At 43.5% G+C, this 27934-nt stretch overlaps 2 protein-coding genes across 2 annotated transcripts in view; one reads left to right on the top strand and one right to left on the bottom strand.

The window, feature by feature from the left end:
- Positions 1 to 1416: 1416 nt before the first annotated feature.
- On the bottom strand, positions 1417 to 18461 carry tbc1d24 (TBC1 domain family, member 24). The gene is made up of 7 exons (XM_084182996.1): positions 18410 to 18461; positions 15023 to 16129; positions 13266 to 13424; positions 9698 to 9761; positions 9197 to 9292; positions 4016 to 4280; positions 1417 to 3743 (listed from the first exon to the last, which is right to left on the bottom strand). Exons 2-7 carry the CDS (start codon positions 16009 to 16011, stop codon positions 3580 to 3582), a joined length of 1737 nt encoding a protein of 578 aa, XP_084039122.1. The 5' UTR covers positions 16012 to 16129; positions 18410 to 18461; the 3' UTR covers positions 1417 to 3579.
- Positions 18462 to 21552: 3091 nt separating this feature from the next.
- Positions 21553 to 27934, top strand: part of LOC311123461 (alpha-1,6-mannosylglycoprotein 6-beta-N-acetylglucosaminyltransferase B-like) — a gene marked incomplete at both ends in the record, with an annotated part of 40086 nt that continues 33704 nt past the window's right edge. The window contains 4 exons of the mRNA XM_084158182.1: positions 21553 to 21578; positions 22515 to 22636; positions 27085 to 27214; positions 27408 to 27538. Of these exons, the coding sequence (XP_084014308.1) occupies positions 21553 to 21578; positions 22515 to 22636; positions 27085 to 27214; positions 27408 to 27538 (409 nt within the window). The remainder of the gene's footprint in view (positions 21579 to 22514; positions 22637 to 27084; positions 27215 to 27407; positions 27539 to 27934) is intronic.

Below are 27934 nucleotides of genomic sequence, written 5' to 3'. Positions count from 1 at the left end.
CATAGGCCTACATGTGATCCAAATTTCTAACATAAATAAATGAAATATCCTACGTGCGACAATATAGCTAATGTACAATGAACAAAAATATAAATGCAACATGTAAAGTGTTGGTCCCATGTTTTATGAGCTGAAATAAATGATCCCCAAATTTTCCATACGCACAAAAAGCTTATTTCTCTCAAATGTTGTGCATTTCTTCATTGCCAAGATAATTCAACCACCTGACAGGTATGGCATATTAAGAAACTGATTAAACAGCATGATTATTACACAGGTGCACCTTGTGCTGGGGACAATAAAAGGCAATAAAAGGCCACTCTAAAATGTGCAGTTTTGTCACACAACACAATGCCACATATGTCTCAAGTTTTGAAGGAGCGTGCAATTGGCATGCTGACTGCAGGAATGTCCACCAGAGCTGTTGCCAGAGAATGTAATGTTCATTTCTCTACCATAAGCCGCCTCCAACGTAATTTTAGAGATTTTGGCAGTACGTCCAACCGGCCTCACAACCACAGACCACGTGTATGGCGTCGTGTGGGCAAGCGGTTTGCTGATGTCAACGTTGTGAACAGAGTGCCCCATGGTGGCGGTGGGGTATGGTATGGGCAGGCATTAGCTACGGACAACGAACACAATTACATTTTATTGATGGCAATTTGAATGCAGAGATACCGTGACGACATCCTGAGGCCCATTGTGAGGCCCATTTGTTCTTTTTTTAAGTCATCTGTGACCAACAGATGCATATCTGTATTCCCAGTCATGTGAAATCCATAGATTAGGGCCTAATTTATTTATTTCAATTGATTGATTTCCTTAAATGAACTGTAACTCAGTTAAATCTTTGAAATTGTTGCATTTATATTTTTGTTCAGTATATTTATCTAGATGTTACTGTAATGTTATAGCCTACAATTGGTCTGGTTTGTAATATTGTCACCAAACAAATTCAAATTTGTTGATTGCCTATTAAGTGTGAATAAAATGGAGTACATATTGTAGGCTACACTATTGTAGGGTATTTCTACATCGGCAATTTTAGAGGCTTAATCTGTCCGGGAAACCGGCTCTCAATGAGCAAGTACCGCAGACACTAGTCGTGGGGTCAACACCAAGTGCATTCGACTGCTTGGCATTTTGCTTGGCATATTGTCACCCAGTAACTTATGTGAACTGATGTACATGTAGTCTAATCCTTTTCATATTGTTTACCCAGTAATTTATGTGAACTGATGTACAATACATGTATAGTCTAATACTTTTCTGTACAGTGAGTGTTTTGTCTTCATGTGATTGAATTAAATTATGTTCTTTACATGCTTACTGACAAAAGTAACAAAGGTTGAGAATTAAAGAAATGCACTGCAGGCTGTAGTGATGCTGACATGCAATCAATTACCATACATTAAGAATATTTCTGGACTCCATTTAATGACATCTGTTACAATTCCATGTTGCACAATCACAAATAATAATGAGGAAGGTACAAGGGCATGAAGTAATGGCAAACAGAGCACATCCCATATGCTGCAGAAACACCCGATATGTTCTCATTCTAGTAGCCTATTTACTCACTACCTGGTTATATTTTGAGAAAACCATCACAGAAATACAAAACAAGGCTTGTGAAAGAGCTTGGGCTGGTATCTAATTTCGTTATCATCAGGATATTAATTCCTTGGAACATGATGATCACGTTCAGCTTTGTGTAGGAGAAGTGGGATTTCAATAGCATCAACTTCATCGGCAATAACGAACGCAAACAACATGTCTGCCATTGTCGTGATTCCTAGAAATAGCAGAAGTCGGTGTACCTCCCCCGACTCGTATTAGACTTCTGTTTACTTTCGCCTTACCACGCAAACCTGCCCAGTGAGTCTGAATCTGAGTACCTCCCTGACCCGTCACCTAATGCGAACACAGTCGGGGCCGTCTGTTTGGTCCAGAGCCAGAACACACTTGGGTAAAGTGGCGGTTTGAAAATGTGCCATTGGCTGTGATACTCTGATTGGCTAGTGACGATCCAGTCGCTGAGGACTTCACAAACAACTTCAATGATGGCAGTCTCAGACTAAAGCATGTAGCGAACAACAGAGCAGCGGAAGAATTTGGTGCGAGTCGTCAGGCTAGGCTAATAGTTAGATCCTGAGACTGTGAAAGGCAACTGACACGTTTATGTGACAGGGTTCAAGAAACTACTACCCTCCTTTCATAGTCAGAGAAAGAACAGTAGAGTGGGTAGGGGCACATGCATGCAAAGCAGGCCAAAAAAACGATGAAATATAAATATTGAACAATAAAACCTGACAAAGACAAATATCACTTGTTTCAAAGTGTATTACTTTCACATATATGATACATCTGTAGTTTTTTTTAAATCGATACTTCACTGAAGGACTTTCTTCAACACAACACAGATTCAATGATATACTGTTGAGTCTCTGCAGAATAACTTACATTTTCTGCACTTTTTTGGATAATATTGTTTCAGAGATAGAGAGGGACGGATAGAGAAAGAGAGCGAGAGACAGATGAATACTGCATTACTTACACATAGATAGCTTCACTACAGGTTGTGAACCTAAATGAGAGGTGGATATGGTCTTCATCTCACCTGATAACACTTTTACAGTATCAATAAAAAACATTCAAAGAACGATATTCACATACTTTACAAGGGGGCTTTATCTAATTTACTGCTGTGTGCAGAACCAATAGTACATCTGGCGAGAATATGGGCGCACAACAGCCAGACAAACTAGCCTGGTCCCAGATCTGTTCGTACCGTATAGCCAACTGTATAGCCAATTGCCATGTTTGGCATGACAATGAATGATCATAGGATATGGTTCAGTAAGACAGCACAAACAGATCTGGGACCAGGCTACACTGAAACATCAAGATTACACAAATATCTGCCAACAGCACTACAGTTAATCTGATATAGAGTAATAACTCCCAGATATGTACAGTTAGAGGGGAAAGCACAACTGGGCTTGATGAAAGACAACAAAACCTGGCACGACTTATGTCACAACTGCATTACTTATTATTATTTTGATTGCAAAGACCCCACAATTCAACATTCTTTACCAAATACACACTTCACTTTGTACAATTCATTTTTCATAGACTCCAGCTGGGTAGACGGCATATGTTCTAAGACTTACAGGCCTACTAACTACGATTTTGGCGGTTGGTTTGGTGCCTAACCAGATTGCACAAATTCATGAGTAGATATAAAGTGAATATAGAAATGAAACAAGTTGCTTGAGTGTGTAAAACCATGGCATTTGGTAATAATGCCAGTCAAAGCCTTTTTAAAATCCCCCAAATGAGTCAACAAAAAGAATAATACAACAATTAAAACTGTAAAAAATAATCACAAATAAAGATACTTTCAGAATATGATACTTGTTTTACATTAATAAATACAAATATTTCACATTTATGTATCGAATTCAAAGGATAAATGAATTTGCTGGACGGAAAGGGGTTTGTTCTGATATTGCTGGTACCTTCATCAGGCCCTTGGTGGGGTGTGTGTGTCTCTAACTGTGTGTGTGTGTCTCTCTATCTATCGGAGGCCATGGCGTCCTGGAAGCCCCACACCTCCAGCAGGGCCACCTGGAAGCTCTCGGTGGAGCAGAGCGGTGGGTTGTCGAAGGTGGTGCAGCGGGCTGTGCGTCCGTGGTTCAGCTCGCCGTCGATGTACAGCGCGTTGCCCTCGCCTCCCCCTGGCAGGAGACAGAACAGCAGGAGGAGTTAAGACAGAAAAATGAGCTGAATCTAGGTGAGTGCACTGGATCTGAGAGATCCATTTTTTTTAAAGAGAGACGCTGAGGGAGAGGAGACTCACAGGCAAGGGCCACAGGGATCCTCAGTTCCTAGATGTTAGTTTAATTGTCAGGTCTATATCAGTCATTGATGAGGACAATCTACTCACTCTGGACAGTCTGATTGATTACGAACAAGAGACGCTGGTTATGAAGGACTGATTCCCACTCACCGACTATGATGGAGTCAAAGTTGCCAGCCATGAACATGGAGGTGTTTCTGGAGTTGAGGTGGAAGTGTCGGGCCGAGAGGAAGGGCGACAGGCGGTTGGATGGGTCAGCGGCCGGCCTCTCCACGGGGAGGCTGTTGTCAGAGTTCTGCCCGTCGGTGGGAGCCTCGTCCTCAGCAGGGTCCTCACTGCTCTGGGCCTTGATGGAGGAGGCCAGTTCCGGGTGGCGGATCACCACCCACTCGTACCTCTCCATCTCCGGCTTCAGCTATATGGACAAACAGAGAGTAACAATCATTGATCACATTTGAGGGTATATTTTCATATATACACACACACACTTGAGGTGTTTACCTCGAACCCTCCAGACACAAACTGGATACTGATACTCTGTCATAATTGGTGCTTTTTCATTCCCTGTCCCCATCCTCCACCCACCTCCTCTAGTTTCTCCACTCCCTTCTCTCCTTGCATGTCTAATAGATCTCGATCCCCATCTTACTGTGTGTGGTCCCCTGTTACTGTCCCGTGTGGCTCAGTTTGTAGAACATGGCGCTTGCAACGCCAGGGTTGTTGGTTCGATTCCCACGAGGGACCAGTACGAAAACGTATGCACTCACTACTGTAAGTCGCTCTGAAGAGCGTCTGCTAAATGACTAAAATGTTAAAATGTATGTGGTGGCAGGTGAGGGCCTGATCAGGTGCTACTGTACCGTTCGGCTCCAGTTTCAGGAGTTTCCGATGAGTGTGTGTGTCTGTGTAGGGCGGTATTCACAGGCAGACCGTCAGAGCACATAGCTGTGCATCATCCACACCACAACACTTTAATAATTAAATGGAAAAGGACTTGAAAGAAGGCTATTTCTAGACCCAGATACACTCAGCAAAACCTCTCTAAAATGTACAAAACTATCACTATCACTCAAGAAGAAATACTGCATTTTGGCTTTTCTGTTCAGAGTGGGTGGAGGCCAGACTGTTGATAAGGAGGCTAATTATTGTGACTGGGGATGAAGAAACTATTTGTAAATGGCGCCCCCTGGTGTCCACTCTTAGTCACTGATTGCTACCTTGGAGGCGAAATTATATGGGATGCACCCAAAACATTCCACAAAACATTCTAATCCCCAACAAGGTTTTTATAGTTGTGATTTTATATTAGTTTTTATTTCTATTACTTTAGGATTTTCATTTGAAATTCAGTTTAGTTTCAGTTAGTTTTCAGACTTGATTTACTAGTTTTCTTTCAGTTTCAGTTTGATAAAAACATTTATATTTCATTTTTATATTATTTAGTTTCAGTGTTAGGGACAGAAAGTAGCCTTATGCATGGGAGGCTAGGAGCCATTTATGTGTTGGAGGCCTATAGCAGGGGTACTCAAGTACTATTTGAGATGGTCCGGTCACACACATTTCCTAGGTGGCAAACCCGTGACGTGACAACACCTCTTTCCTTTCAGGAAGCTGAAAAGATTTGGCATGGGCCCTCAGATCTTAAAAAGTTGATAGCATCTTGATTGGCTGCATCCCCGCTTAGTATGGCAACTGCTCGTCATCCGACCGCAAGGCGCTACAGAGGGTAGTGCGTACGGCCCAGTACATCACTGGGGCCGAGCTCCCTGCCATCCACGACCTCTATACCAGGCGGTGTCAGAGGAAGGCCCAAGAAATTGTCAAAGACTCCAGCCACCCTAGTCATAGACTTTTCTCTCTGCTACCGCACGGCAAGCGGTACCAGAGCTCCAAGTCTGGAACCAAAAGGCTCCTGAACAGCTTCTACCCCCAAACCATAAAACTGCTGAATAGTTAATTAAATGGCTACCTGGACATTCTGCTTTTCACCCCCTACCTGTACATACAGTGAGGGAAAAAAGTATTTGATCCCCTGCTGATTTTGTACGTTTGCCCACTGACAAAGAAATTATCAGTCTATAATTTGAATGGTAGGTTTATTTGAACAGTGAGAGACAGAATAACAACAGAAAAATACAGAAAAATGCATGTAAAAAATGTTATAAATTGATTTGCATTTTAATGAGGAAAATAAGTATTTGATCCCCTCTCAGTCAGAAAGATTTCTGGCTCCCAGGTGTCTTTTATACAGGTAACGAACTGAGATTAGGAGCACACTCTTAAAGGGAGTGCTCCTAATCTCAGTTTGTTACCTGTATAAAAGACACCTGTCCACAGAAGCAATCAATCAATCAGATTCCAAATTCTCCACCATGGCCAAGACCAAAGAGCTCTCCAAGGATGTCAGGGACAAGATTGTAGACCTACACAAGGCTGGAATGGGCTACAAGACCATCGCCAAGCAGCTTGGTGAGATTATTCTCAAATGGAAGAAACACAAAAGAACTGTCAATCTCCCTCAGCCTGGGGCTCCATGCAAGATCTCACCTCGTGGAGTTGCAATGATCATGAGAACGGTGAGGAATCAGCCCAGAACTACACGGGAGGATCTTGTCAATGATCTCAAGGCAACACACAACACACTACGCACTGGTCCCTCAACGTGACCAAGACAAAGGAGATGATTGTGGACCACAGGGAAAAAAAGAGGACTGAGCATGCCCCCATTCTCATCGACGGGGCTGTAGTGGAACAGGTTGAGAGCTTTAAGTTCCTTGGTGTCCACATCACCAACAAACTATCATGGTCCAAACACACCAAGACAGTCGTGAAGAGGGCACGACAAAGCCTATTCCCCCTCAGGAGACTGAAAAGATTTGGCATGGGTCCTCAGATCCTCAAAAAAATCTACAGCTGCACCATCGAGAGCATCCTGACTGGTTGCATCACCGCCTGGTATGGCAACTGCTTGGCCTCCGACCGCAAGGCACTACAGAGGGTAGTGCGTACGGCCCAGTACATCACTGGGGCCAAGCTTCCTGCCATCCAGGACCTCTATACCAGGCGGTGTCAGAGGAAGGCCCTCAAAATTGTCAAAGACTCCAGCCACCCTAGTCATAGACTGTTCTCTCTGCTACCGCACGGCAAGCGGTACCGGAGTGCCAAGTCTAGGTCCAAAAGACTTCTCAACAGCTTCTACCCCCAAGCCATAAGACTCCTGAACAGCTAATCATGGCTACCCGGACTATTTGCACTGCCCCCCCACCCCATCCTTTTTACGCTGCTGCTACTCTGTTAATTATTTATGCATAGTCACTTTAACTCTACCCACATGTACATATTACTTCAACTACCTCAACTAGCCGGTGCCCCCGCACATTGACTCTGCACCGGTACCCCCCTGTATATATAGCCTCCCTACTGTTATTTTATTTAACTTCTGCTCTTTTTTTTCTCAACACTTTTTTTGTTGTTGTTGTTTTATTTTGTTGGATGGATCAGCGGCCGGCCTCTCCACGGGGAGGCTGTTGTCAGAGTTCTGCCCTGTTGGTTAAGGGCTGTAAGTAAGCATTTCACTGTGATGTCTGCACCTGTTGTATTCGGCGCATGTGACCAATACAATTTGATTTGATTTGATTTGAAGTTTGCCAATGAACATCTGAATGATTCAGAGGAGAACTGGGTGAAAGTGTTGTGGTCAGATGAGACCAAAATCTAGCTCTTTGGCATCAACTCAACTCGCCGTGTTTGGAGGAGGAGGAATGCTGCCTATGACCCCAAGAACACCATCCCCACCATCAAACATGGAGGTGGAAACATTATGCTTTGGGGGTGTTTTTCTGCTAAGGGGACAGGACAACTTCACCGCATCAAAGGGATGATGGACGGGGCCATGTACCGTCAAATCTTGGGTGAGAACCTCCTTCCCTCAGCCAGGGCATTGAAAATGGGTCGTGGATGGGTATTCCAGCATGACAATGACGTCGAGTTGCCAAACGTCAGCCTCGAAACCTTAATGACTTGGAGAAGATCTGCAAAGAGGAGTGGGACAAAATCCCTCCTGAGATGTGTGCAAACCTGGTGGCCAACTACAAGAAACGTCTGACCTCTGTGATTGCCAACAAGGGTTTTGCCACCAAGTACTAAGTCATGTTTTGCAGAGGGGTCAAATACTTATTTCCCTCATTAAAATGCAAATCAATTTATAATATTTTTTACATGCTTTTTTTGGATTTTTTTGTTGTTATTCTGTCTCTCACTGTTCAAATAAACGTACCATTAAAATTATAGACTGATCATGTCTTTGTCAGTGGGCAAAAATCAGCAGGGGATCAAATACTTTTCCCCCCTCACTGTAGTACTTCAATCAATCAATCACCTAATCAAACCTACATGTACCATATCACCCCAACTACCTCATACCGCCGTACACCGACTCGGTACTCCTTGTATATAGCCTGTATATTGCCTCGTTATTGTTATTTTAGGATGTTATTTTATTGTGTTACCATTTTATTTTTCTTACTTTTAACTGCATTGTTGGGAAAGAGTTCATAAGTAAGCATTTCACAAGTCTAAACTTGTTGTATTCGGCGCATGTGACAAATAAAATTAGATTTGAGTCGAATCCTGACCTAATTCCAAAAATTAAATAATAGCAGTTTGACCTTGTCTTTATCCTGACATTCTTTGTGGGTGCTGTTCAGGTTGGTTGGGTTTTCCCCTTTATCTCCATTTCACACACACTGCCATCTGACACTACAATACATTTGCTTTTGTCCTTTCCAGCAATGTACTATAAATCATCCCATAAAGGGCTTTGCCTTTTGCGACCGACCACTGCTGGTGTTGGGTTTGCTGCCGCCATTGTTCACCCTCATGCTGCGCGCTCACCCTCGGATTTCTACCCTGTTAGCTAGTGATAGTGATGCACAAGCTAGGCCTATTTGAAACATTGCCATATACTGGCAGCATTTACCCACCAGATTCAGAAGCTCGAAAACCCCATTAAAAAAAAGTTTGAAAACAGCATTTGATTTTTTGCACAAAGTAAAATAAAAATAATACAGAATTTGATGGTTTTTATTATATTTGAGTTAGTTTTGCAGTCAACAATAGTTTCAGTGTAGTTTTCGATTTTTCAAGCGTTTTTCCTAGTTTGATTTCAGTTTACTAAATAGTTTTTCCAATTGTAGTTTTTATTTTAGTTTCAGTTTTCGTTTACTATAATAACCTTGCTCCCCAAAAATAATACAAAAAAATAGAGAATGGTGGATTCACATAGCCTTGAATAGGAAAAATTAAGGAAATAGGGAAATAAACACAACTCACCCTAAAGACAAAACATTCTCCAGTCCCAAAGAAGCTGAGTTTGTTCCCGCCTCGCTTGCGCTCCTCCCAATCGGTTGAGAGAAAGGCTCCACATACCTGGACAGACAATGCAGGGCATGGTGAGAGGGTGTATTACAGTAGAATCAAAGGGAGAAGTGGGATAGGAAATAGAAGGATGGGACAATGTCAAAAGGCATAGAAGAAGAGGAAAACAGGGATATGACACTTCGAGACAGGGTTGCAAAAAAGGCAACAAAAAAATAATTATTATTAAAAAAAGTAGATACTGCATATGGTACCTGTATTCATAGATATAATTAAAAAGATAGGTCTTTACCATATCAATATGATTGAAAAACAGACTCAACTGTAGATTTAAAACACCATGCCTACTTTTTCAATATCATAATAAATGTGAGCTCGAGAGTTACTCGTCTATTGCCGTGGTTGTCATTATACTGTTCCACGAGGGTGGTAACGCTGTGTGTGTAAGGTCCTTACGTCAGCGTCACAGGTCCTGATGAGTAGCAGAGTGGGCTCATAGCCTTCGACATGAGCGTAGAACCTGGGACAAAAGGAATGGACAACCACTATTACACAATCTGGCCACGTATGTATGCATGAAATGATCCATACGAAAAACACACACATAAGCTTCCCTTTAACTACCATGCTGCATCTTAAAAGATGATGTACGATACATTCCATGTGTTTTTTTACAAGGTCAGATTACATTCATTCTTTTGTTTTATGATCATACTGCAGTGTCTCTTTGGTCAATGATTTCTATGTAGCATAATTCAGAAAGTTAACCCATTCCTATTGAAAAACCAAATGTGTCAATTTGTCTGAGAGATCAGCCTTTTTCACTAGCTGACTGAAAGTATGAACGTCTTTATGGCCCCTAGTGATATACTTTCGATAGCTCTGATATTCATCCGTGTCTCACCTGATGAACAGTAAACCAATACAGGAGGGTAAATATTAACTAAACCTACAGTATTGATCCTTAAAACCTGGCCCTGGAGAAAAAGTGTGGGCTACTGTTCGCATTCTATAAACAAGATTATGTTTGTGTGTGAGCTATGAATATGTGAATATGATCCTAAACTAAGTCTTCCGTTTGGCCTGTGGGTGATGGATTCAGTACGAGGCTGTACAAGGTCAAGGGGAGTGTGAATATTGAACAAGGGCCATTGCTGATTCATCACTTAACTAAACTAAAATTATATTCTAGTTCTATTGCTGCTGAACACAAAGACATAAGTGGGTGACCTTACTGTCCCCAAGTCATTTCCTTACCCCTCCTTTAAAGACGCAATCTGCAATTCAAACAATAACAAAGTGGCAGTCCCACCACTGTTTTGGTAAATAGCTGAGGGATGGGGCTGGAGAAATGTAGCCTGTCTCAAATTAATAGACTGATGTAATGGCTGACCATCCATGATATTAAATGTATAGTTTCAAGCATGTTTTTAGGATATAAAGTGTTTGTGTACAATTACATTTATAAACAATGGAGTAAAACAAGCATATACAGTGGGGGAAAAAGTATTTAGTCAGCCACCAATTGTGCAAGTTCTCCCACTTAAAAAGATGAGAGAGGCCTGTAATTTTCATCATAGGTACACGTAAACTATGACAGACAAAATGAGAAAAAAATATCCAGAAAATCACATTGTAGGATTTTTAATGAATTTATTTGCAAATTATGGTGGAAAATAAGTATTTGGTCACCTACAAACAAGCAGGATTTCTGGCTCTCACAGACCTGTAACTTCTTCTTTAAGAGGCTCCTCTGTCCTCCACTCGTTACCTGTATTAATGGCACCTGTTTGAACTTGTTATCAGTATAAAAGACACCTGTCCACAACCTCAAACAGTCACACTCCAAACTCCACTATGGCCAAGACCAAAGAGCTGTCAAAGGACACCAGAAACAAAATTGTAGACCTGCACCAGGCTGGGAAGACTGAATCTGCAATAGGTAAGCAGCTTGGTTTGAAGAAATCAACTGTGGGAGCAATTATTAGGAAATGGAAGACATACAAGACCACTGATAATCTCCCTCGATCTGGGGCTCCACGCAAGATCTCACCCCGTGGGGTCAAAATGATCACAAGAACGGTGAACAAAAATCCCAGAACCACACGGGGTGACCTAGTGAATGACCTGCAGAGAGCTGGGACCAAAGTAACAAAGCCTACCATCAGTAACACACTACGCCGCCAGGGACTCAAATCCTGCAGTGCCAGACGTGTCCCCCTGCTTAAGCCAGTACATGTCCAGGCCCATCTGAAGTTTGCTAGAGTGCATTTGGATGATCCAGAAGAAGATTGGGAGAATGTCATATGGTCAGATGAAACCAAAATAGAACTTTTTGGTAAAAACTCAACTCGTCGTGTTTGGAGGACAAAGAATGCTGAGTTGCATCCAAAGAACACCATACCTACTGTGAAGCATGGGGGTGGAAACATCATGCTTTGGGGCTGTTTTTCTGCAAAGGGACCAGGACGACTGATCCGTGTAAAGGAAAGAATGAATGGGGCCATGTATCGTGAGATTTTGAGTGAAAACCTCCTTCCATCAGCAAGGGCATTGAAGATGAAACGTGGCTGGGTCTTTCAGCATGACAATGATCCCAAACACACCGCCCGGGCAACGAAGGAGTGGCTTCGTAAGAAGCATTTCAAGGTCCTGGAGTGGCCTAGCCAGTCTCCAGATCTCAACCCCATAGAAAATATTTGGAGGGAGTTGAAAGTCCGTGTTGCCCAGCGACAGCCCCAAAACATCACTGCTCTAGAGGAGATCTGCATGGAGGAATGGGCCAAAATACCAGCAACAGTGTGTGAAAACCTTGTGAAGACTTACAGAAAACGTTTGACCTGTGTCATTGCCAACAAAGGGTATATAACAAAGTATTGAGAAACTTTTGTTATTGACCAAATACTTATTTTCCACCATAATTTGCAAATCAATTCATAAAAAATCCTACAATGTGATTTTCAGGATTTTTTTTTCTCATTTTGTCTGTCATAGTTGACGTGTACCTATGATGAAAATTACAGGCCTCTCATCTTTTTAAGTCTCCCACAGTCGATTTCTTCAAACTAAGCTGCTTACCTATTGCAGATTCAGTCTTCCCAGCCTGGTGCAGGTCTACAATTTTGTTTCTGGTGTCCTTTGACAGCTCTTTGGTCTTGGCCATAGTGGAGTTTGGAGTGTGACTGTTTGAGGTTGTGAACAGGTGTCTTTTATACTGATAACAAGTTCAAACAGGTGCCATTAATACAGGTAACGAGTGGAGGACAGAGGAGCCTCTTAAAGAAGAAGTTACAGGTCTGTGAGAGCCAGAAATCTTGCTTGTTTGTAGGTGACCAAATACTTATTTTCCACCATAATTTGCAAATAAATTCATAAAAAATCCTACAATGTGATTTTCTTGATTTTTTTTCCTCAATTTGTCTGTCATAGTTGACGTGTACCTATGAGGAAAATTACAGGCCTCTCATCTTTTTAAGTGGGAGAACAATTGGTGGCTGACTAAATACTTTTTTCCCCCACTGTAGCCTATCAATGATATGAAAATGTTGCTATAACCTAATCCTAGTTGTCACTAAGGTTAGGTTGGTGTGGAACCGGAGACTGCAAGGTAAACTGGGTACAGGAAACTGTAGAGTGCAGGGTATCAAACTTATTTTGCCCCATGGGCCATATTCGGTCTTCACTGAGGTCCGTCCGGAGGACCGCACTGAAAATTGGTTATAATTTTCCCAAAATAGCCTAGTCTATGGAATTGAATGCTCCCTCACTGTCTAGCTTTCGTTTCGGTGATTGTTAGCAAGCTGGACAGAGTGTAGAGACTGTATAAAAACGTAGGTCCATTATCATTTCTACCCACTTTCAATTTGGTTTTAGGTATTTTAATGTAGACGGAGACCGTTTCCTCCCAGAAAACACCTGCAGCCCACATTGGATCAGTATGTTTGACACGCCTGGTCTAGTGGTTAGCCTTGGCTGCAGTGAGTGGCTAAAGTGAGACTGGTAAAGTGGGTACTCCAGTGGGTACCTGTTGAGGCTGCAGCCGTGAGTGGAGGTAGTGAAGAGGAGCTGTGGTTCGCACAGGGCGAAGCGCTCGGGGATCCATGACCAGATGTCCCTCATCTCCTTGGCGCTGACCACTTCCGAGGAGAAGGTGTCCGGGTTCAGAGCCAGCTGCACGTTGCGCCTGTAGCCATGGTAACCGGGCAGGAAGGAGAGGAATACTTTGTCAGTAACACACAATCTCCTGATCGGACAGTCAAAGCAGTCTTTGTACAGCATGTACAGCCATGAGGTTGTGATAATGGAAGGTTAAAACTGTATTTTCTGAGCTTGTCTGGATATGTCATGGTTGTTGTTGTAACTGTACAACTCCTGACCTTAAGGGCCACAGCGTGAGCTGGAACCAACAGCACCTAATTCAGACCTTAAACAAGGGGATTGGACCGTCTAGTACTGTAGTCAGTCTGGGACTTTAATTAGGCATATTCAATTGAGTGTTAAGGAGAAGCAAAAACCATCACACTGTTTTTTGGTTTTGACTATGGTTGTGTGTTCGTTGTCCAAATCGTGTTTTCCTGTTCACTTATAACATTATAGTTTACAGAGAATGTGGACACAGTTTCTAATACAATGTATCACTAATGAGGGAGGTCAGCTCAAGTATTAACAGGTGAACAGAGAGAGACACCTACCTCAGACTAACAGAGCCAAGTGCAAATAGGAGAATGGAGGAGCAGTAGACACATGGACACAGGAGTGAAGGTGAAAACAGAAGACGACAGCAGATGGAAAATGGACAGCAAAAAAAGAGAAAACAAAAAGGGGAAAACTATGAACAGAATGGTGAGAAAAGATTCAGTGACAAAAAGCAGACCCGAACCACACAGACAGCCACAACAGGAAAAAGTGTGAGCGAACTAAAAAACAGAAAATCAATTAACCAATCCAAATACAGCAGGTATCCAAATGCTTTTAGCGGCAGGTCATACCGGCTATATATAGCCAGGAACGATGGCCACTTCTCACTGGTGGTTTTGACTAGATGGGATGCCGAAAATGTGACTATTCGTACGTAGCAGGTTAGGAGAATTGGTGGGCAGGTTAGGAGAACTAGGTTAAGGTAAGGAAAAGGGTTAGCTAAAATTCTCCCCGACCCGACTCGAATATGTATAATGTCACTGACATTAGCGGTATCCCTTCTAGACCTGACCCTCACTGGTGGCTAAAGTTCTCACGCACATGTTTTCGTGTGCATGTCTCTCATTCGTAGCATACCATCCTGATTTGGTTCATGGCCTATTGCCATGTCTAATGTTTATTTACGCTGCCATTAGCTAAAGCGCTAGCATAGCATTAGCAGAGGAAGCACAGTTCCCGCTCAGCCCAGTCAAAACTGTTCGCTGCTCTGGCACCCCAATGGTGGAACAAGCTCCCTCACAACGCCAGGACAGCGGAGTCACTCACCACCTTCCGGAGACACTTGAAACCCCACCTCTTTAAGAAATACCTGGGATAGGATAAAGTAATCCTTCTACCCAAAAAAAAAAAAAAAAACATATTGTAAAGTGGTTATCCCACTGGCTATAAGGTGAATGCACCAATTTGTAAGTCGCTCTGGATAAGAGCGTCTGCTAAATGACGTAAATGTAAATGTACTAGTGTCCACTGCCTCATTGATATCCATTGACAGCATTGTAGACAATATTTCTCTATAAGTAAATTAACTCTCCAATTTCAATTAGACCCAATAGAGCTCATGCCGTCTCTCTAGCCCTCACTCACCTCTTCTGTTTGACAGTGATGCCCTTCTGCTGCAGCGACTTCTCATTGGTGAGCTGCAGGAGGGTAATCTCTTTGCGGCTGAACAGGCGGATGGAGAAGGCCTTCTCCAGCAGCTTGTCTGGGGTGATGCTGGAGCCGATGGCTTTGACAAAGGCCTGGATCTCCGCCTTGACCTCTGCAGAGTCCTGTTTCTGGCCCTCTGACGGCTGACCCCCAGCCCCGGCCTTCTGCTTGCGGTAGAACTTGAGCAGGGCCAGAGCCACGCGGTACAACACCTTGTATCCTTCCACCAGGAAGACGTCTAGTACCCGGGCCATGTGGCTGAAGGGCAGGTCACCCAGCACCCAGCGCTGCCAGCCTGAGTACACCTCCACCACGTCCTGCGCTGTGGCCACGATCAGCTTGTGGGCGGCCGGGCAGTACTTGTTGGCCAGGTCACCGAAGGTCATGCAGCTGGACTCATAGGCCAGGAAGGTCTGGTCCACCAAGCGTCGGCCCGGCTCGTTGCAGGCCAGCAGACGGCTGATGTGCTCGAAGCACTGCGCCTCGTCGGCGCTGAAGTGCAGAAGGAGGGCCGTCATGGCGGGCAGTGCCGGGCAGTGTGAGATGTCTGGGAACTGGCCCGCCAGACAGGAGATGACCCGGTGGACGGCGGTCACTGAGTCTGCCTTGAGGCAGTAGCGTGGAACAGCGCTGCCGTCCACAAAGTCTGGCAGTGGGATGACGGACAAGGCTTTTTTACCTGTGTTGTCCCCCATGAGGTCACGGTAGACCTCAGCGTCGGGGGTGACGGTGCGACAGGGGATGGCCTTGATGAGTTGCTGGTAGACCTGGGCACGAAGTTTGTGGTTCTTGGCCCAGTGGCCCTGCCTGGCCAGCTTCTTGAGCTCTACTGGGTCCTTGACGTCCAGTTTGGAGGGGCCACTGCTGTTGGCCAGGTCCCCCATCTGGGTCCAGTCCACGAAGCAGCCGTAGTCCTCTTCAGCCATGGCTGCAGAAGCTTCTGGACTGCGGCTGAGGGGTCTAGAGTATAGCCTAGCCTAACTAGCCTGTCCTCTTCACAACAAATAAGTCCAGGGTGTATCTCTCAACCACCCATGATGTTCACTGCAGAGAGAAGTAGATAGGGGAAAAGAATGAGATAACATCTGTTACAAACATATTGGTTTGCTTGACAGGCTATTTGGAACTTAATGCAGGGGGAGGACGGGACAAAGTAAAGGGAATGTTGTGTAAGCTAGTCTGTATGTGAGCCATTTCAGAAGAAGACCTTTGATGTAGGCTACAAATATGCAACCCACACTAGCTATATAGGTTAAGGTTGCCCTGACCGGCTGAGACTGGTTTTGACTAGGTACTATAAGGCTACGACCGGAAGTTACTTTTCATAGCAGGTTAGGAGAACTTAAGCTGCAGGTTAGGATAAGGTTAGAAATAGGGTTAGCTAAAATGCTCTCCAAACCTGCTACGAAAACTCACTTCTGGTCGTAGCTGTACTACATCTAGTCACAACCATCTAGTCTACCATGTCTCAGGGCAAAGGTTGAGTGAGCAATTAAGGGCAAAGCATTCTAAGTATGTCTACAGTTTTAAGCAGGACAAAAATGATGTTGCATGACAGAGGATTAACAATGGCCAATGGCCATCCTTGACAAAAACTGACAAAATTGTTGAGCTGAACAACACTACAATATGGGATCATATTGGGTCACTGACTTCAAGCCAGAGGGCTGCAATCCCAGGTACAGAGATGCAGCTGAGCACCGCCTCCAGCTAAAAATAAATGACTTTAGTTAGCTGGCTATAGATTTCAGCTATATTGTAGAACTGCATTATTATGCAGGATCAGCCAGCAAGGGACACTGATGATGACACAACTGTTATCAAGACAGCTAGCTATCTTGAACAAAAATATAAAACGCATCATGCAACAATTTCAAAGGTTTTACTGATTTTAAGTTTAAAATGAGGAAATCTGTCAATTTAAATAAATAAATTAGGCCCTAATCTATGGATTTCACATGACTGGGAAAACAGATATGCCTCTGTTGGTCACAGATACTTTAAAAGAAATGGGCCTCAGGATCTCGTCACGGTATTTCTGTGCATTTAAAATTGCCATCGATAAAATGCAATTGTGTTTGTTGCCAGTAGCTTATGCCTGCCCCTACCATAACCCGAACGCCACCATGGGGCACTCTGTTCACAATGTTGACATCAGCAAACCGCTCGCCCACGACGCCATACACGTGGTCTGCGGTTGTGAGGCGGGTTGGACATACTGCCAAATTCTCTAAAACAACGTTGGAAGCGGCTTCTAGTAGAGAAATTAACATTAAATTATCTGGCAAAAGCTCTGGTGGACACTCCTGCAGTCAGCATGCCAATTCCACCCTCCCTCAAAACTTGAGATGTGGCATTGTGTTGTGTGACAAAACTGCACATTTTAGAGTGGTCTTTTATTGTCCTTAGCACAAGGTGCATCTGTGTAATCATAATGCTGTTTAATCAGCTTCTTGATATGCCATTCCTGTCAGGTGGATGGATTATCTTGGCAAAGGAGAACTGCCAACTAAAAGGGGAGGTAAACAAATGTGCACAACATTTTAGAGAAATAAGCTTTTTGTGCGTATGGAACATTTGTAATATTTTATTTCAGCTCATTAAACCAACACTTTACGTTTATATATTTTTTTCAGTGTAGCTAGTTAGCCAACACTGACTAGGATAATTAATGTGACAGGCGAATGTCATTATGGCAAGCGACAAGGTGCCGACACCACACCTCGGCATAGCCACCTGGCTATATGGGGCTGGGTAAGAAATGCATTAATATAGCTAGAATAAAACGGACTAAATTAAGTTGGTCACCTTTCACGGCTAGCTAGCTAGGACCTGCGAACGCCGTGAAAGCTTGTAGCTAACGTTAGTGGTAACCCTGGCAAAGGTGACAGGTAGAGCTAGCTAGAAATGCGGAAAGAGCGCGCGCTAACAAAGCGGTTTCCTTCCATTCACGTTAGCCATTGACATTGGTCTATTGTCTGGTCAGTGTTTTCACCAGGTCAAGACATAGCATAACATTAGCTAGAATAGCTAGCTAGTTATATCATGTCAAAGAATTTGCTACGACCATAAAGCCTTTCCTTCATATGCAGAGCGATAATTAGCCAGCTAGGACCTAGCTAGCTAACTAGCGTAGTGACAAGATAGCGAGACAAATTCTGTTCCTCACTGTCAACATTGGTGGTTGTTGAACTTGCATTGCGAGCGGGCTAACTAATATTATCACGATGCATAAAAGGCAAGAGGACTGCGCATGTGTGTTAATAACCGCTGAAGAAACAGCAAGACATGAAAAATACCTGTCAAGATATGAAATACCCCTACCTGGTTTGGTCAGATGTCTTGAGATGTTGGAGCAGCGTTCATATTTGGCAGTTTCGGACATGCGCAGTAACCGCTACTGGCAGGAGCCATATGGCGGAGTGTAGAATGCAATTCATATCGGATTTCTTATGGCATTTTGTCTTTACGCTTTGTTAGATATATGAAATTGCACTGGCCTCTGCTTTAAATGGGGGAAAACCTTATAGCATTATACAAGTCCAGAAATCATTTAAAAATAATAATGTAGCAGGGTGAAACTATCATTAGCCTACCATTAAAATCTGATTACCAAACATTATAGTGCAAAGAACTTGAGAAGATTTTGAAAAACAAGATGCTCCACTGCTGTTTCAGGCAACATCAGAGTTATTGTGAGTGAGCCAGTTGGGAGTGGTGGAATAGAGGCAATATCATCAAGCCTTGTTTACAGACCTGGATGTCTGTCAAAGTAGTTAAGGGCACTGGAAAACGACAGGAAGGCACCCAGGCAATTTTAACAACACTCTGCTTTGTCCTCCTACTCAAAAGCACCCACAAAAAACAACGCCCAGCACATGACAGTTATTACAGATAACTCAATTAGGCCAAAGTGGTTCTGGCCTTGTGTTTTTGCTTTGTATTCTCTCATTATGTTGTTCATGTCTTCATTTGGTCTTCTTGCAGCAACAACAAGCTGACCCATAGGCCTATGTGTGTAATGAAACTTGTAAAACAAATAGCCAAATGTCCACGCCATAGAAAGAGACTCCATCATGTGTTTTTCGGAGAAGACCTTAGACATACTGTATTTTGTGGATGATAACCCACTCATATGACTCACAATGATGACATAGAATACACTGTCCACAACAGTACTTCCTGTCTACTCTTTGTCTAATTCTGTTGTGTTTGCCTGTCTTTTCAGGTCTACCCTGTCCTGTCTGTCTCAAAGCCAGCTTTACTATGGCCATGGAGTTGGTTAATTGAGCCTTTGTTACATGCCAGCTGCTGGCATCAGTCCAACAGACATGACTGTAGGAGTGGACAGCGTTCATATCATGTGAGGTACACTAATCCATAGGACGCTGACTATCGCGCTAGGGCTACATTTAGTGCTGTATATAAGCACAACAAACACTGAGCCTCAGCCTAAAGCACGCTCTAACATCAGAGCTATTTGATTGGACAGAGAATACCACTGTTTGGTGAGAGATTGAGGTGGGGAAAGACAAGGGGGAGAGAGAGAGAGCGAGAGAGCGAGAGAGAGAGACAGATGGGTCTAAAGCCAGTAAGCCTTAAGGTCCAAGCTTATGGGGGGTTTATGCTCATGAAATCCTTCCGCTTCGACACGCTGTGACATCACACCTATGGAAGGCAGGCAAGCACACACACATGCAGGCACGTACACATGCACACGAACATGGACACGTGCGCACACACACACAAACACAAACACACCTCCATCAGTATCTTTTGACCCTTGCGATGTTCGAAGAAAGGTGTGACGTCATGTGCTGATGTCAAGGTCGGACGTACTTAAGTGAGATGTTTGTTTGCCAAGTTGAACTTAAAGGCGTTCAATGTTAATTGCATTACCAGCTTTGGTGCAATTGTCACAATTACCATATTATACCTACTATAAAGACATTAAAGTGACATTGACATTTCACATTGATAAAGTTGTCCTCCGATCAGGGGAGGGTGGTGATGGGACATTAATTTCATTTCCTTATTTCATTACACTAAAAACTTTAAACATGTGGATACAAACTGAAAGGGATATCATCTTTAGTCTTCTCATTCCAATGGTAGTTGAGTTTCCCCTACAAAAATATCCTAAAGAAGGATCATTACCAACCTACAGCAGGAAATAGGCCTATCAAAACTGGGACTAGGCTGCCCTCTTCAGACTGCATGACGAACTGCACATACTATATCTGTCCAACTACTAATTGGATCCTGCAGTCTAAACTCCTCTCCTCTGGTATTTCTGAGGTCAGATGTCCTTCAAAAGACTTATGTGTGCGACCTGAAGTGGTGTGTGTGTGTGTGTGTGTGAGTAAACTGGAGTAACAGAGAGACATGTATTATTGATATTCAAGCCTATCATAAGGCACAACGTTGGGTTTTTATTATTTGCTTGCTATTGGCATTGAAATTAGTTAATTTATGTGTTAAATCTCAAACAGTATGCCCTCTAAGATATTCAAATAGGCTGGAGTAGCAAGTAGAGTCTCCAGTTCAGTTGTGTTTCCATTCACAAAAAGGGCTTTTTACTTTGGGTGGTGGGGCTGAAAGAGGCTATGTCACCCAATAGCGTGAGCTCCATTGTATCTGTGAAAGGCCCCAGCAGCACCATGGGTATTGTGTTCTCAAGAGGGGAATCAGGTTTCCTTGACAACCGCAGGATGCCTACCCAGAGGCTAGGGACGGAGAACAGGAGGCCAGAGAAGGAGGGAAAGAGAGTGAAGAGAGACAAAAAACAAATGAGACTTTCCAGCCCCGCGTTTTCTCCTGTTTCTTGTATTAGGTCGTTTTTAAAAGAGGGAGCGATGTTGGAGGTTGCCGCCAGGTTGTGACGGAGACCTAGGAGGCGAGTGTTTGTGTGGTGTGTGTGTGTTTGTGTGTGTGTCTGCGCTGAATCGGTGAGTACGCCTGGCTGTTCCAATGTCTTTATAACTCTGGCTTATAGACCACACAGAGTAACAAAACAAAGGGACTGAAGGATGGGGAGAGAGGGACTGAAGTATTGGCAGAGTTTGTTACATTTATCAGTGTATCATTAACTTTCAATAGGAAACACAAAGCCACATGTTGAGACAGTTTTACGCCTTGTCAAAATTATGACTGAATATAGAAGGGGACTCATATATTCCCATCAGTGTAAATGGAAACTCTGATCCAACTGTCCATGATGTGGTGTTTTGAACTGAGTGGTGAAAAAGTTCAGGTGGTCTTGTACACAAAGGAAACCATTCTTTGACCCTATCTGCCTTATTTTCACTTTTGAAAACAGTGAAGAAGAGAATAAATGATTACTAGAGGCAGCATCTCTTTGCGTTTCTTTCTCCAAACTATTGCAGTATTGACTGATAATAACTCTTATTTCTTCAAATGTATAATTTTCTGTTTTGACAGTCAGGCCCACGTCTTGACTCTGGATCATGCGTTTCGCACTGCGACCCCGGAGGTAAGGGCTCATCCCAAAAGCCTAACAACTGATTAAGACTATATCTACTGTGTAGGAATACGGTTGACTCCTTATAGGTTATTCACACGTCTGAGTGTTCATATCTCTGGATATCTGCATGTGTTTATTGCATGTTTGTCATGCCAGTTACATCGCATTTATCAGGAGTTGACTGAATGTACAGTATACAGTAAATGGACTATAATGTAGAGTTGACTGACTGTTGGACCCACAAACAATGGACTCTTACTAAGTTTTGAACTTCATGGTGTCATCCTGCAACTCTTATTTCTGAGTTTTTCCCTTTGTCGCTGATAGCCCTATAGTGGATGTTGTTTCACAAAGACCCGGGCCAGTCGTTGAGTGTTCTTTGACAGATTTCTCTGTATGGAGAGCTTTACTAATACAATTGAATTGAATTCAATTGAATCGCCTTGAGTGCTGAGTTTGGTTGTGTGTTTGGCTTGGCCCGAGTGTGTTTCACTTCTGGAACACACTCTTTGTAGCCAATTTGCTCGAACGCCAGTTCTCTTCTGCCCCAGTAAAAACCCGAACCCAAAGGAGTCGCTTGCTCAAGTCGCTCTCATGCCATGACGGCACATCACTCTCCAGCTGTTTGTTATGACAAAGAGAACCATTCTTATTTTATGTCTGTCCATGGAACAAGTTAATGTCCTCCTCTTCTCAATGCACTCAGTGCATGACAAACTAAGGCTACATGGAGATCACCACAATTAATTACATGACTTAAGGTCAAGCTTGGTCCCCCTCTACATGGTGCTACACGATACACAATATGATACCATGTGTCGAAGCTAAATATAAGTTAATTGCAATTACATTACTAGTAGTGGTAGTTTAGTGTAGTGATGAGTTCTGCTAAACCCAACACTAAGCCATGTCCGTCTGTCCTGCTGTCCTCCTGTCTGTCTCCAGTGGCTGCTTGGTGCTGTGTCTTTCTGTCTCTCTGCTCACCCTGCTGCTGCAGAGCCTCTGGGTGCCTCCAGAGATGACCAGGGAGGAGCCGGCAGGTGCAGGGAGGTCTCCTGAGGAACAGGGTAAGTGTCCCAAGCATAGAAATATAATCTACAGTCATTCTACTGTATTTCTATGGTCCTAATCTTTCGAGGAATAGAATAGATTAGATAGTGAAATGCTTTACATGACTGAGAACTATGCTGACACCTGTGTTAAGATCCTTTCTAGTGAGGACTCTCTCTCTCTCTCTCTCTCTCTCTCTCTCTCTCTCTCTCTCTCTCCCCTCCATCTTTCATTGCCACTCCTTCCTGTAGTCCTGTGGTTGGTGAGGAGTGATGCAGTAACTGTCAGCTGAGTAAACAGGCAGGGGGTGGATAGGGGGTGACATCACCATCAAAGGGTTCCTTCCTGTATGTGTCACTTGGTAGATAGCCAATCCCAAGGGCGTCTCGGTTTAACCCCAATCCTCAGACCCCCGGACCCCCCATCCACAACCTCCCTGTGGGTCTATAACCATACACACACACACCACTAACCCCACATCACCGACACCCTAGCCCAAAATATTACGGTACTATTTTATTGTCCGATTACCACATTCGCTCAATACTAGCTATTTAGCGACCGGCCAGCCCAACATTTTATAGGCCTCTCCACGCACTACTTTTGTGCAAATGCTAATGTCTCAATCAGGAAGTCCTTGATCGGCCCTCCCAAATAGGTCCTTAAAGCCCAGCCGACAGGCCTCTTAAACACACATTTACTTTTTACTACGCCCCTGGTTGACTTGTTTTTCTGGCCGTCTGCTGCAGTCTGGCTGGTTAGGTTGCTGTGTGCTTATTATGTATACCATGGGGTTCGTCAAACAAGGAAAAGGACTACTGCTTTAGGTCAGCCAGAGGCATTGAGTGGAAGTGTAACAAACAACATTATGTGATGTTTGTTTTATAGTATGTTTGGCTAGCGACTGTTATAGTGGGGGGTCTATGTCTACACTCTTAGAAACAAGGTGCTATCTAGAACCTAAAAGGGTTCCTCGGCTGTCCTTATAGGAGAACCCTTTGAAGAACCCATTTTGGTTCCAGGTAAAACTATTTTGGGTTCCATGTAGAACCCTTTCCACAGAGGGGTCTACACTGAACAAAAATATACAGCATGCAACAATTTCAAAGGTTTTACTGAGTTACAATTCATAAAAGGAAATCCTCAGTTGAAATAAATTCATTAGCCCCTAATCTATGGATTTCACATGATTGGGAATACAGATATGCATCTGTTGGTCACAGATACCTTAAAAAATAAAGGTAGGGGTGTGGATCAGAAAACCAGTCAGTATCTAGTGTGACCACCATTTTCCTCATGCAGCGCAACACATCTCCTTCGCATAGAGTTGATCAGGCTGTTGATTGTGGCTTGTGCAATGTTGTCCCACTCCTCTTCAATGGCTGTGCGAAGTTGCTGGATATTGGCGGGAACTGGAACACGCTGTCATACACGTCGATCCAGAGCATGCTCAATGGGTGATATGTCTGGTGAGTATGCAGGCCATGGAAGAACTGGGATATTTTCAGCTTCCAGGAATTGTGTACAGATCCTTGCGACATGGGGCCGTACATTATCATGCTAAAACATGAGGTGATGGCGGCGGATGAATGGCACGACAATGGGCCTCAGGATCTCATCACGGTATCTCTGTACATTCAAATTGCCATCGATAAAATGCAATTCTGTTTGTTGTCCGTCGCTTATGCCTGCCCATACCATAAACCCACCACCACCATGGGGCACTCTGTTCACAACATTGACATCAGCAAACCGCTCGCCCACACAATGCCATACATGCAGTCTGCCATCTGCCCGGTACAGTTGAAACCGGGATTCATCTGTGAAGAGCACACTTCTCTAGTGTGCCAGTGGCCATCGAAGGTGAGCATTTGCCAACTTAAGGTTACGATATCGAACTGCAGTCAGGTCAAGACCCTGGTCAGGATGACAAGCATGCAGATGAGCTTCCCTGAGACGGTTTCTGACAGTTTGTGCAGAAATTCTTTGGTTGTGTAAACCCACAGTTTCATCAGCTGTCTGGGTGGCTGGTCTCAGACGATCCCGCAGGTGAAGAAGCCGGATGTGGAGGTCCTGGGCTGGCGTGGTTACATGTGGTCTGCGGTTGTGAGGCCAATTGGACGCACTGTCAAATTCCCTAAAACGACATTGGAGGCGGCTTATGGTAGAGAAATGAACATTCAAATCTCTGGCAACAGCTCTGGTGGACATTTCTGCAGTCAGCATGCCAATTGCACGCTCCCTCAAAACTTGAGACATCTGTGGCATTGTGTTGTGTGACAAAACTGCACATTTTAGAGTGGCCTTTTATTGTCCCTAGCACAAGGTGCACCTGTGTAAGGATCATGCTGTTTAATCAGCTTCTTGATATGCCACACCTGTCAGGTGGATGGATTATCTTGGCAAAGGAGAAATGCTCACTAACAGGGATGTAAACAAAAAGTGGTTATCCCACTGGCTATAAGGTGAATGCACCTATTTGTAAGTCGCTCTGGATAAGAGCGTCTGCTAAATGACGTAAATGTAAATGTAAATTTGAGAGAAATAAGCTATTTTATATGGACAATTTCTGGGATCTTTTATTTCAGCTCATGAAACGTGGGGCCAACACTTTACATGTTGCGTTTATACCTGGAACAAAAAAGGGTTCTACTTGAAACCAAAAAGGGTTATCCAATGGGGGTAGCTTAAGAACCCTTTTGGCACATATAGGATGTAGGCGTGTAGCCTGAGAAGAAATGCTTGTAAAAGGACATAGTTATAGTAGATTCAATATAGTTTCAAAGGTGTTCTTTCTAAATCGCTTCTTTATTGTGCCATAACAAATCGTTTACTTACTTTCTCTCTGTGAACTTTTTTTACTCTATGTTGGGAGCATAGGTCATCCATCCATTTTTTGGGGATCCAGCAGAGAATTCAAATGGCATAGTTTCATACAAGGCATCAATATTGAGGCTGCAAATGTTGCAATGTGTTTTGGCATACACTAGAGTACAGTGTACAAAGAGTGAAGCACTACACATGATGATGGGCAATGTCTTACAGTACAAGCTAATATGAAATGGCAGTGTTAGGGAGAGAATGTTGAAACGAACCTGACCTCAATATGACTTTAGAACTGAGGGTGATGTCATCAAGTTGAGTCACGGGCCAGCGTTACCCATTATGGCGTCTGTGTAAACATTAACTTATGTCTAGGAGTGTGTCTATGTGTGTGGGTGTGTGTGCATGTGTGCCCATGTCTGTGTCTATTTGTGTGTGTATGTGTGTGTGTGCGTGCGTGTCTTTCCTGCATGTGTGTGTGTGTGGGGTGGAGGTTTCTGAAACCACAAAGCCACGTGAGAATATCGTAAGTCATGTGAAGAGCTCCAGTTACCACTCCAACAATATTTTCATGTCAGGAATTATGACTCTTGCCATCTGTCCTAAAATAGGCATGTTGAACATTTCAGTCTCACTGTAAAAATTATTTTTCCTCGCATAATCACTCAAGTCAACGAGAATAGATGGCATTATGTAATCTGTTGATGATGTTAATGATGTAATCTGGTATTTTATTTTAGGACAGGGTCTGATTGGCTATGACATTTACAATATGATGTGTGTACAGGTGGTCCATTCAGTGGTCTCCATTTGGAGTGTTTGATTAATGCCATTACCTGTCCATGTCTCAGAATTCTGTGTATTTCTCACTGTGCCATTATAACATGGACTGCATGGACTGTGAAAAAGGATGTGAATATTATACTCAATGGTATTCAATGGTATTATATTCAAGGGTATGCGCAATTTTACTGTGCAATACAATATGTTACCAGATCAGGGCCAGGATTTCCCCTGACCATGTGACCTGACCAAAAGAGAGACTCAGGTCACATGGTAACGGAATAGATCCTGACTATATACATATACTCACTGTACAGAATATTAGGAACACCTTCCTAATATTGAGTTGCACCCCCTTTTTCCCTCAGAACAGCTTCAATTCATCGGGGCATGGACTCTATAAGGTGTCGAATGCGTTCCACAGGGATGCTGGCCCGTGTTGATTCCAGTGCTTACCATAAATGTGTCAAGTTGGCTGAGTGTCCTTAGGGTGGTGGATCATTCTTGAGACACACTGGAAACTGTTGAGTATGAAAACCCCAGCAGTGTTGCAGTTCTTGACATCAAACCGGCGCATGGCACCTACTACCATACCCCGTTCAAAGGCACTTCAATCTTTTGTCTTGCCCATTCACCCTCTGAATGGCACACATACAAAATCCATGTCTCAATTGTCTCAAGGTTTAAAAATCCTTTAACCTGTCTCCTCCCCTTCATCTACACTGATTGAAGTGGATTTAACAATTGACATCAATAAGGGATCATAGCTTTCACCTGGATTCACCTGGTCAGTCAATGTCATGGAAAGAGCAGGGGTTCCTAATGTTTTGTACACTCAGTGTATAATATAAACTTTCAGGTCACCATGGTCACAGCGTGCGAAGACTGGCTCTACGCTTAGAGGCTCTGAGCTCTCAGGTGCAGCGGCTAACGAGGGAGAGAGACGCTCCCCAGCCTGCTAAAGAGGAACTCACCAACCTTCTGCAAAGGTACATCTACACTCCTAATACAAATCCACACTAAAACAAACTAGTTAAAATAATCTTATTTGATATTCAATACATAAACACAACATTATATCAGACACACAGCACTGAAACTAGATTATTCTGGTGAGTCTCATGTGGTGTGCGTGTGTGTGTGTGTGTGTGTGTGTGTGTGTGTGCTTGTGTGGTCACCCAGTCTCCGGCAGGACCAGGAGGGCTTGGTGCGGTCCGTGGAGATGGAGCTACAGAGAATGGCCCAGAAACTGGACAGCCTCGGTCATCAGTCCCACACACCGCGACCACAAGACGACCACAGACCACAGACAGGTAGGACCACAACCAGGTCTGGTCGTAGCCTTTCTCTAACTAATAATAATACAATATGATTGTTTAGTAGACATAAATTTATTATTAAAAGCAACTTACAGTACAGAGGGGCCATGCAGGAATCAAACCCCAAACTTGGAACCACATTGGAACCACATCACATACAGCGCATTCGGAAAGTATTCAGACCCCTTGACTTTTTCCACATTTTGTTACGTTACAGCCTTATTCTAAAATGGATTAAATTGTTTTTTTCCCCCTCATCAATCTACACACAATACCCCATAATGACAAAGCAAAAATAGGTTTTTAGAACCTTTTGCAAATGTATTAAAATGTTTAAACTGAAATATCACATTTACATAAGTATTCCGACCCTTTACTCAGTACTTTGTT

The sequence above is a fragment of the Coregonus lavaretus genome, assembly GCF_964263955.1.
Source record: "Coregonus lavaretus genome assembly, chromosome: 1".
Lineage (NCBI taxonomy): Eukaryota > Metazoa > Chordata > Actinopteri > Salmoniformes > Salmonidae > Coregonus > Coregonus lavaretus.
The sequence above is the reverse complement of the archived record's forward strand: the minus strand, read 5'-3'. Positions and strand labels throughout refer to the sequence as shown.

Bases quoted from the DNA above. Each gene is read 5' to 3' on its own strand.
- tbc1d24 (XM_084182996.1), bottom strand. From the start codon at position 16,011: ATGGCTGAAGAGGACTACGGCTGCTTCGTGGACTGGACCCAGATGGGG. The intron at 4,281-9,196 runs GTGAGTTGTGTT...TTGTCCATATAG, and splicing joins GAGAATGTTTTGTCTTTAGG to CTGAAGCCGGAGATGGAGAG. The intron at 3,744-4,015 runs GTGAGTGGGAAT...GTCTCCTGCCAG, and splicing joins CTTTGACTCCATCATAGTCG to GGGGAGGCGAGGGCAACGCG.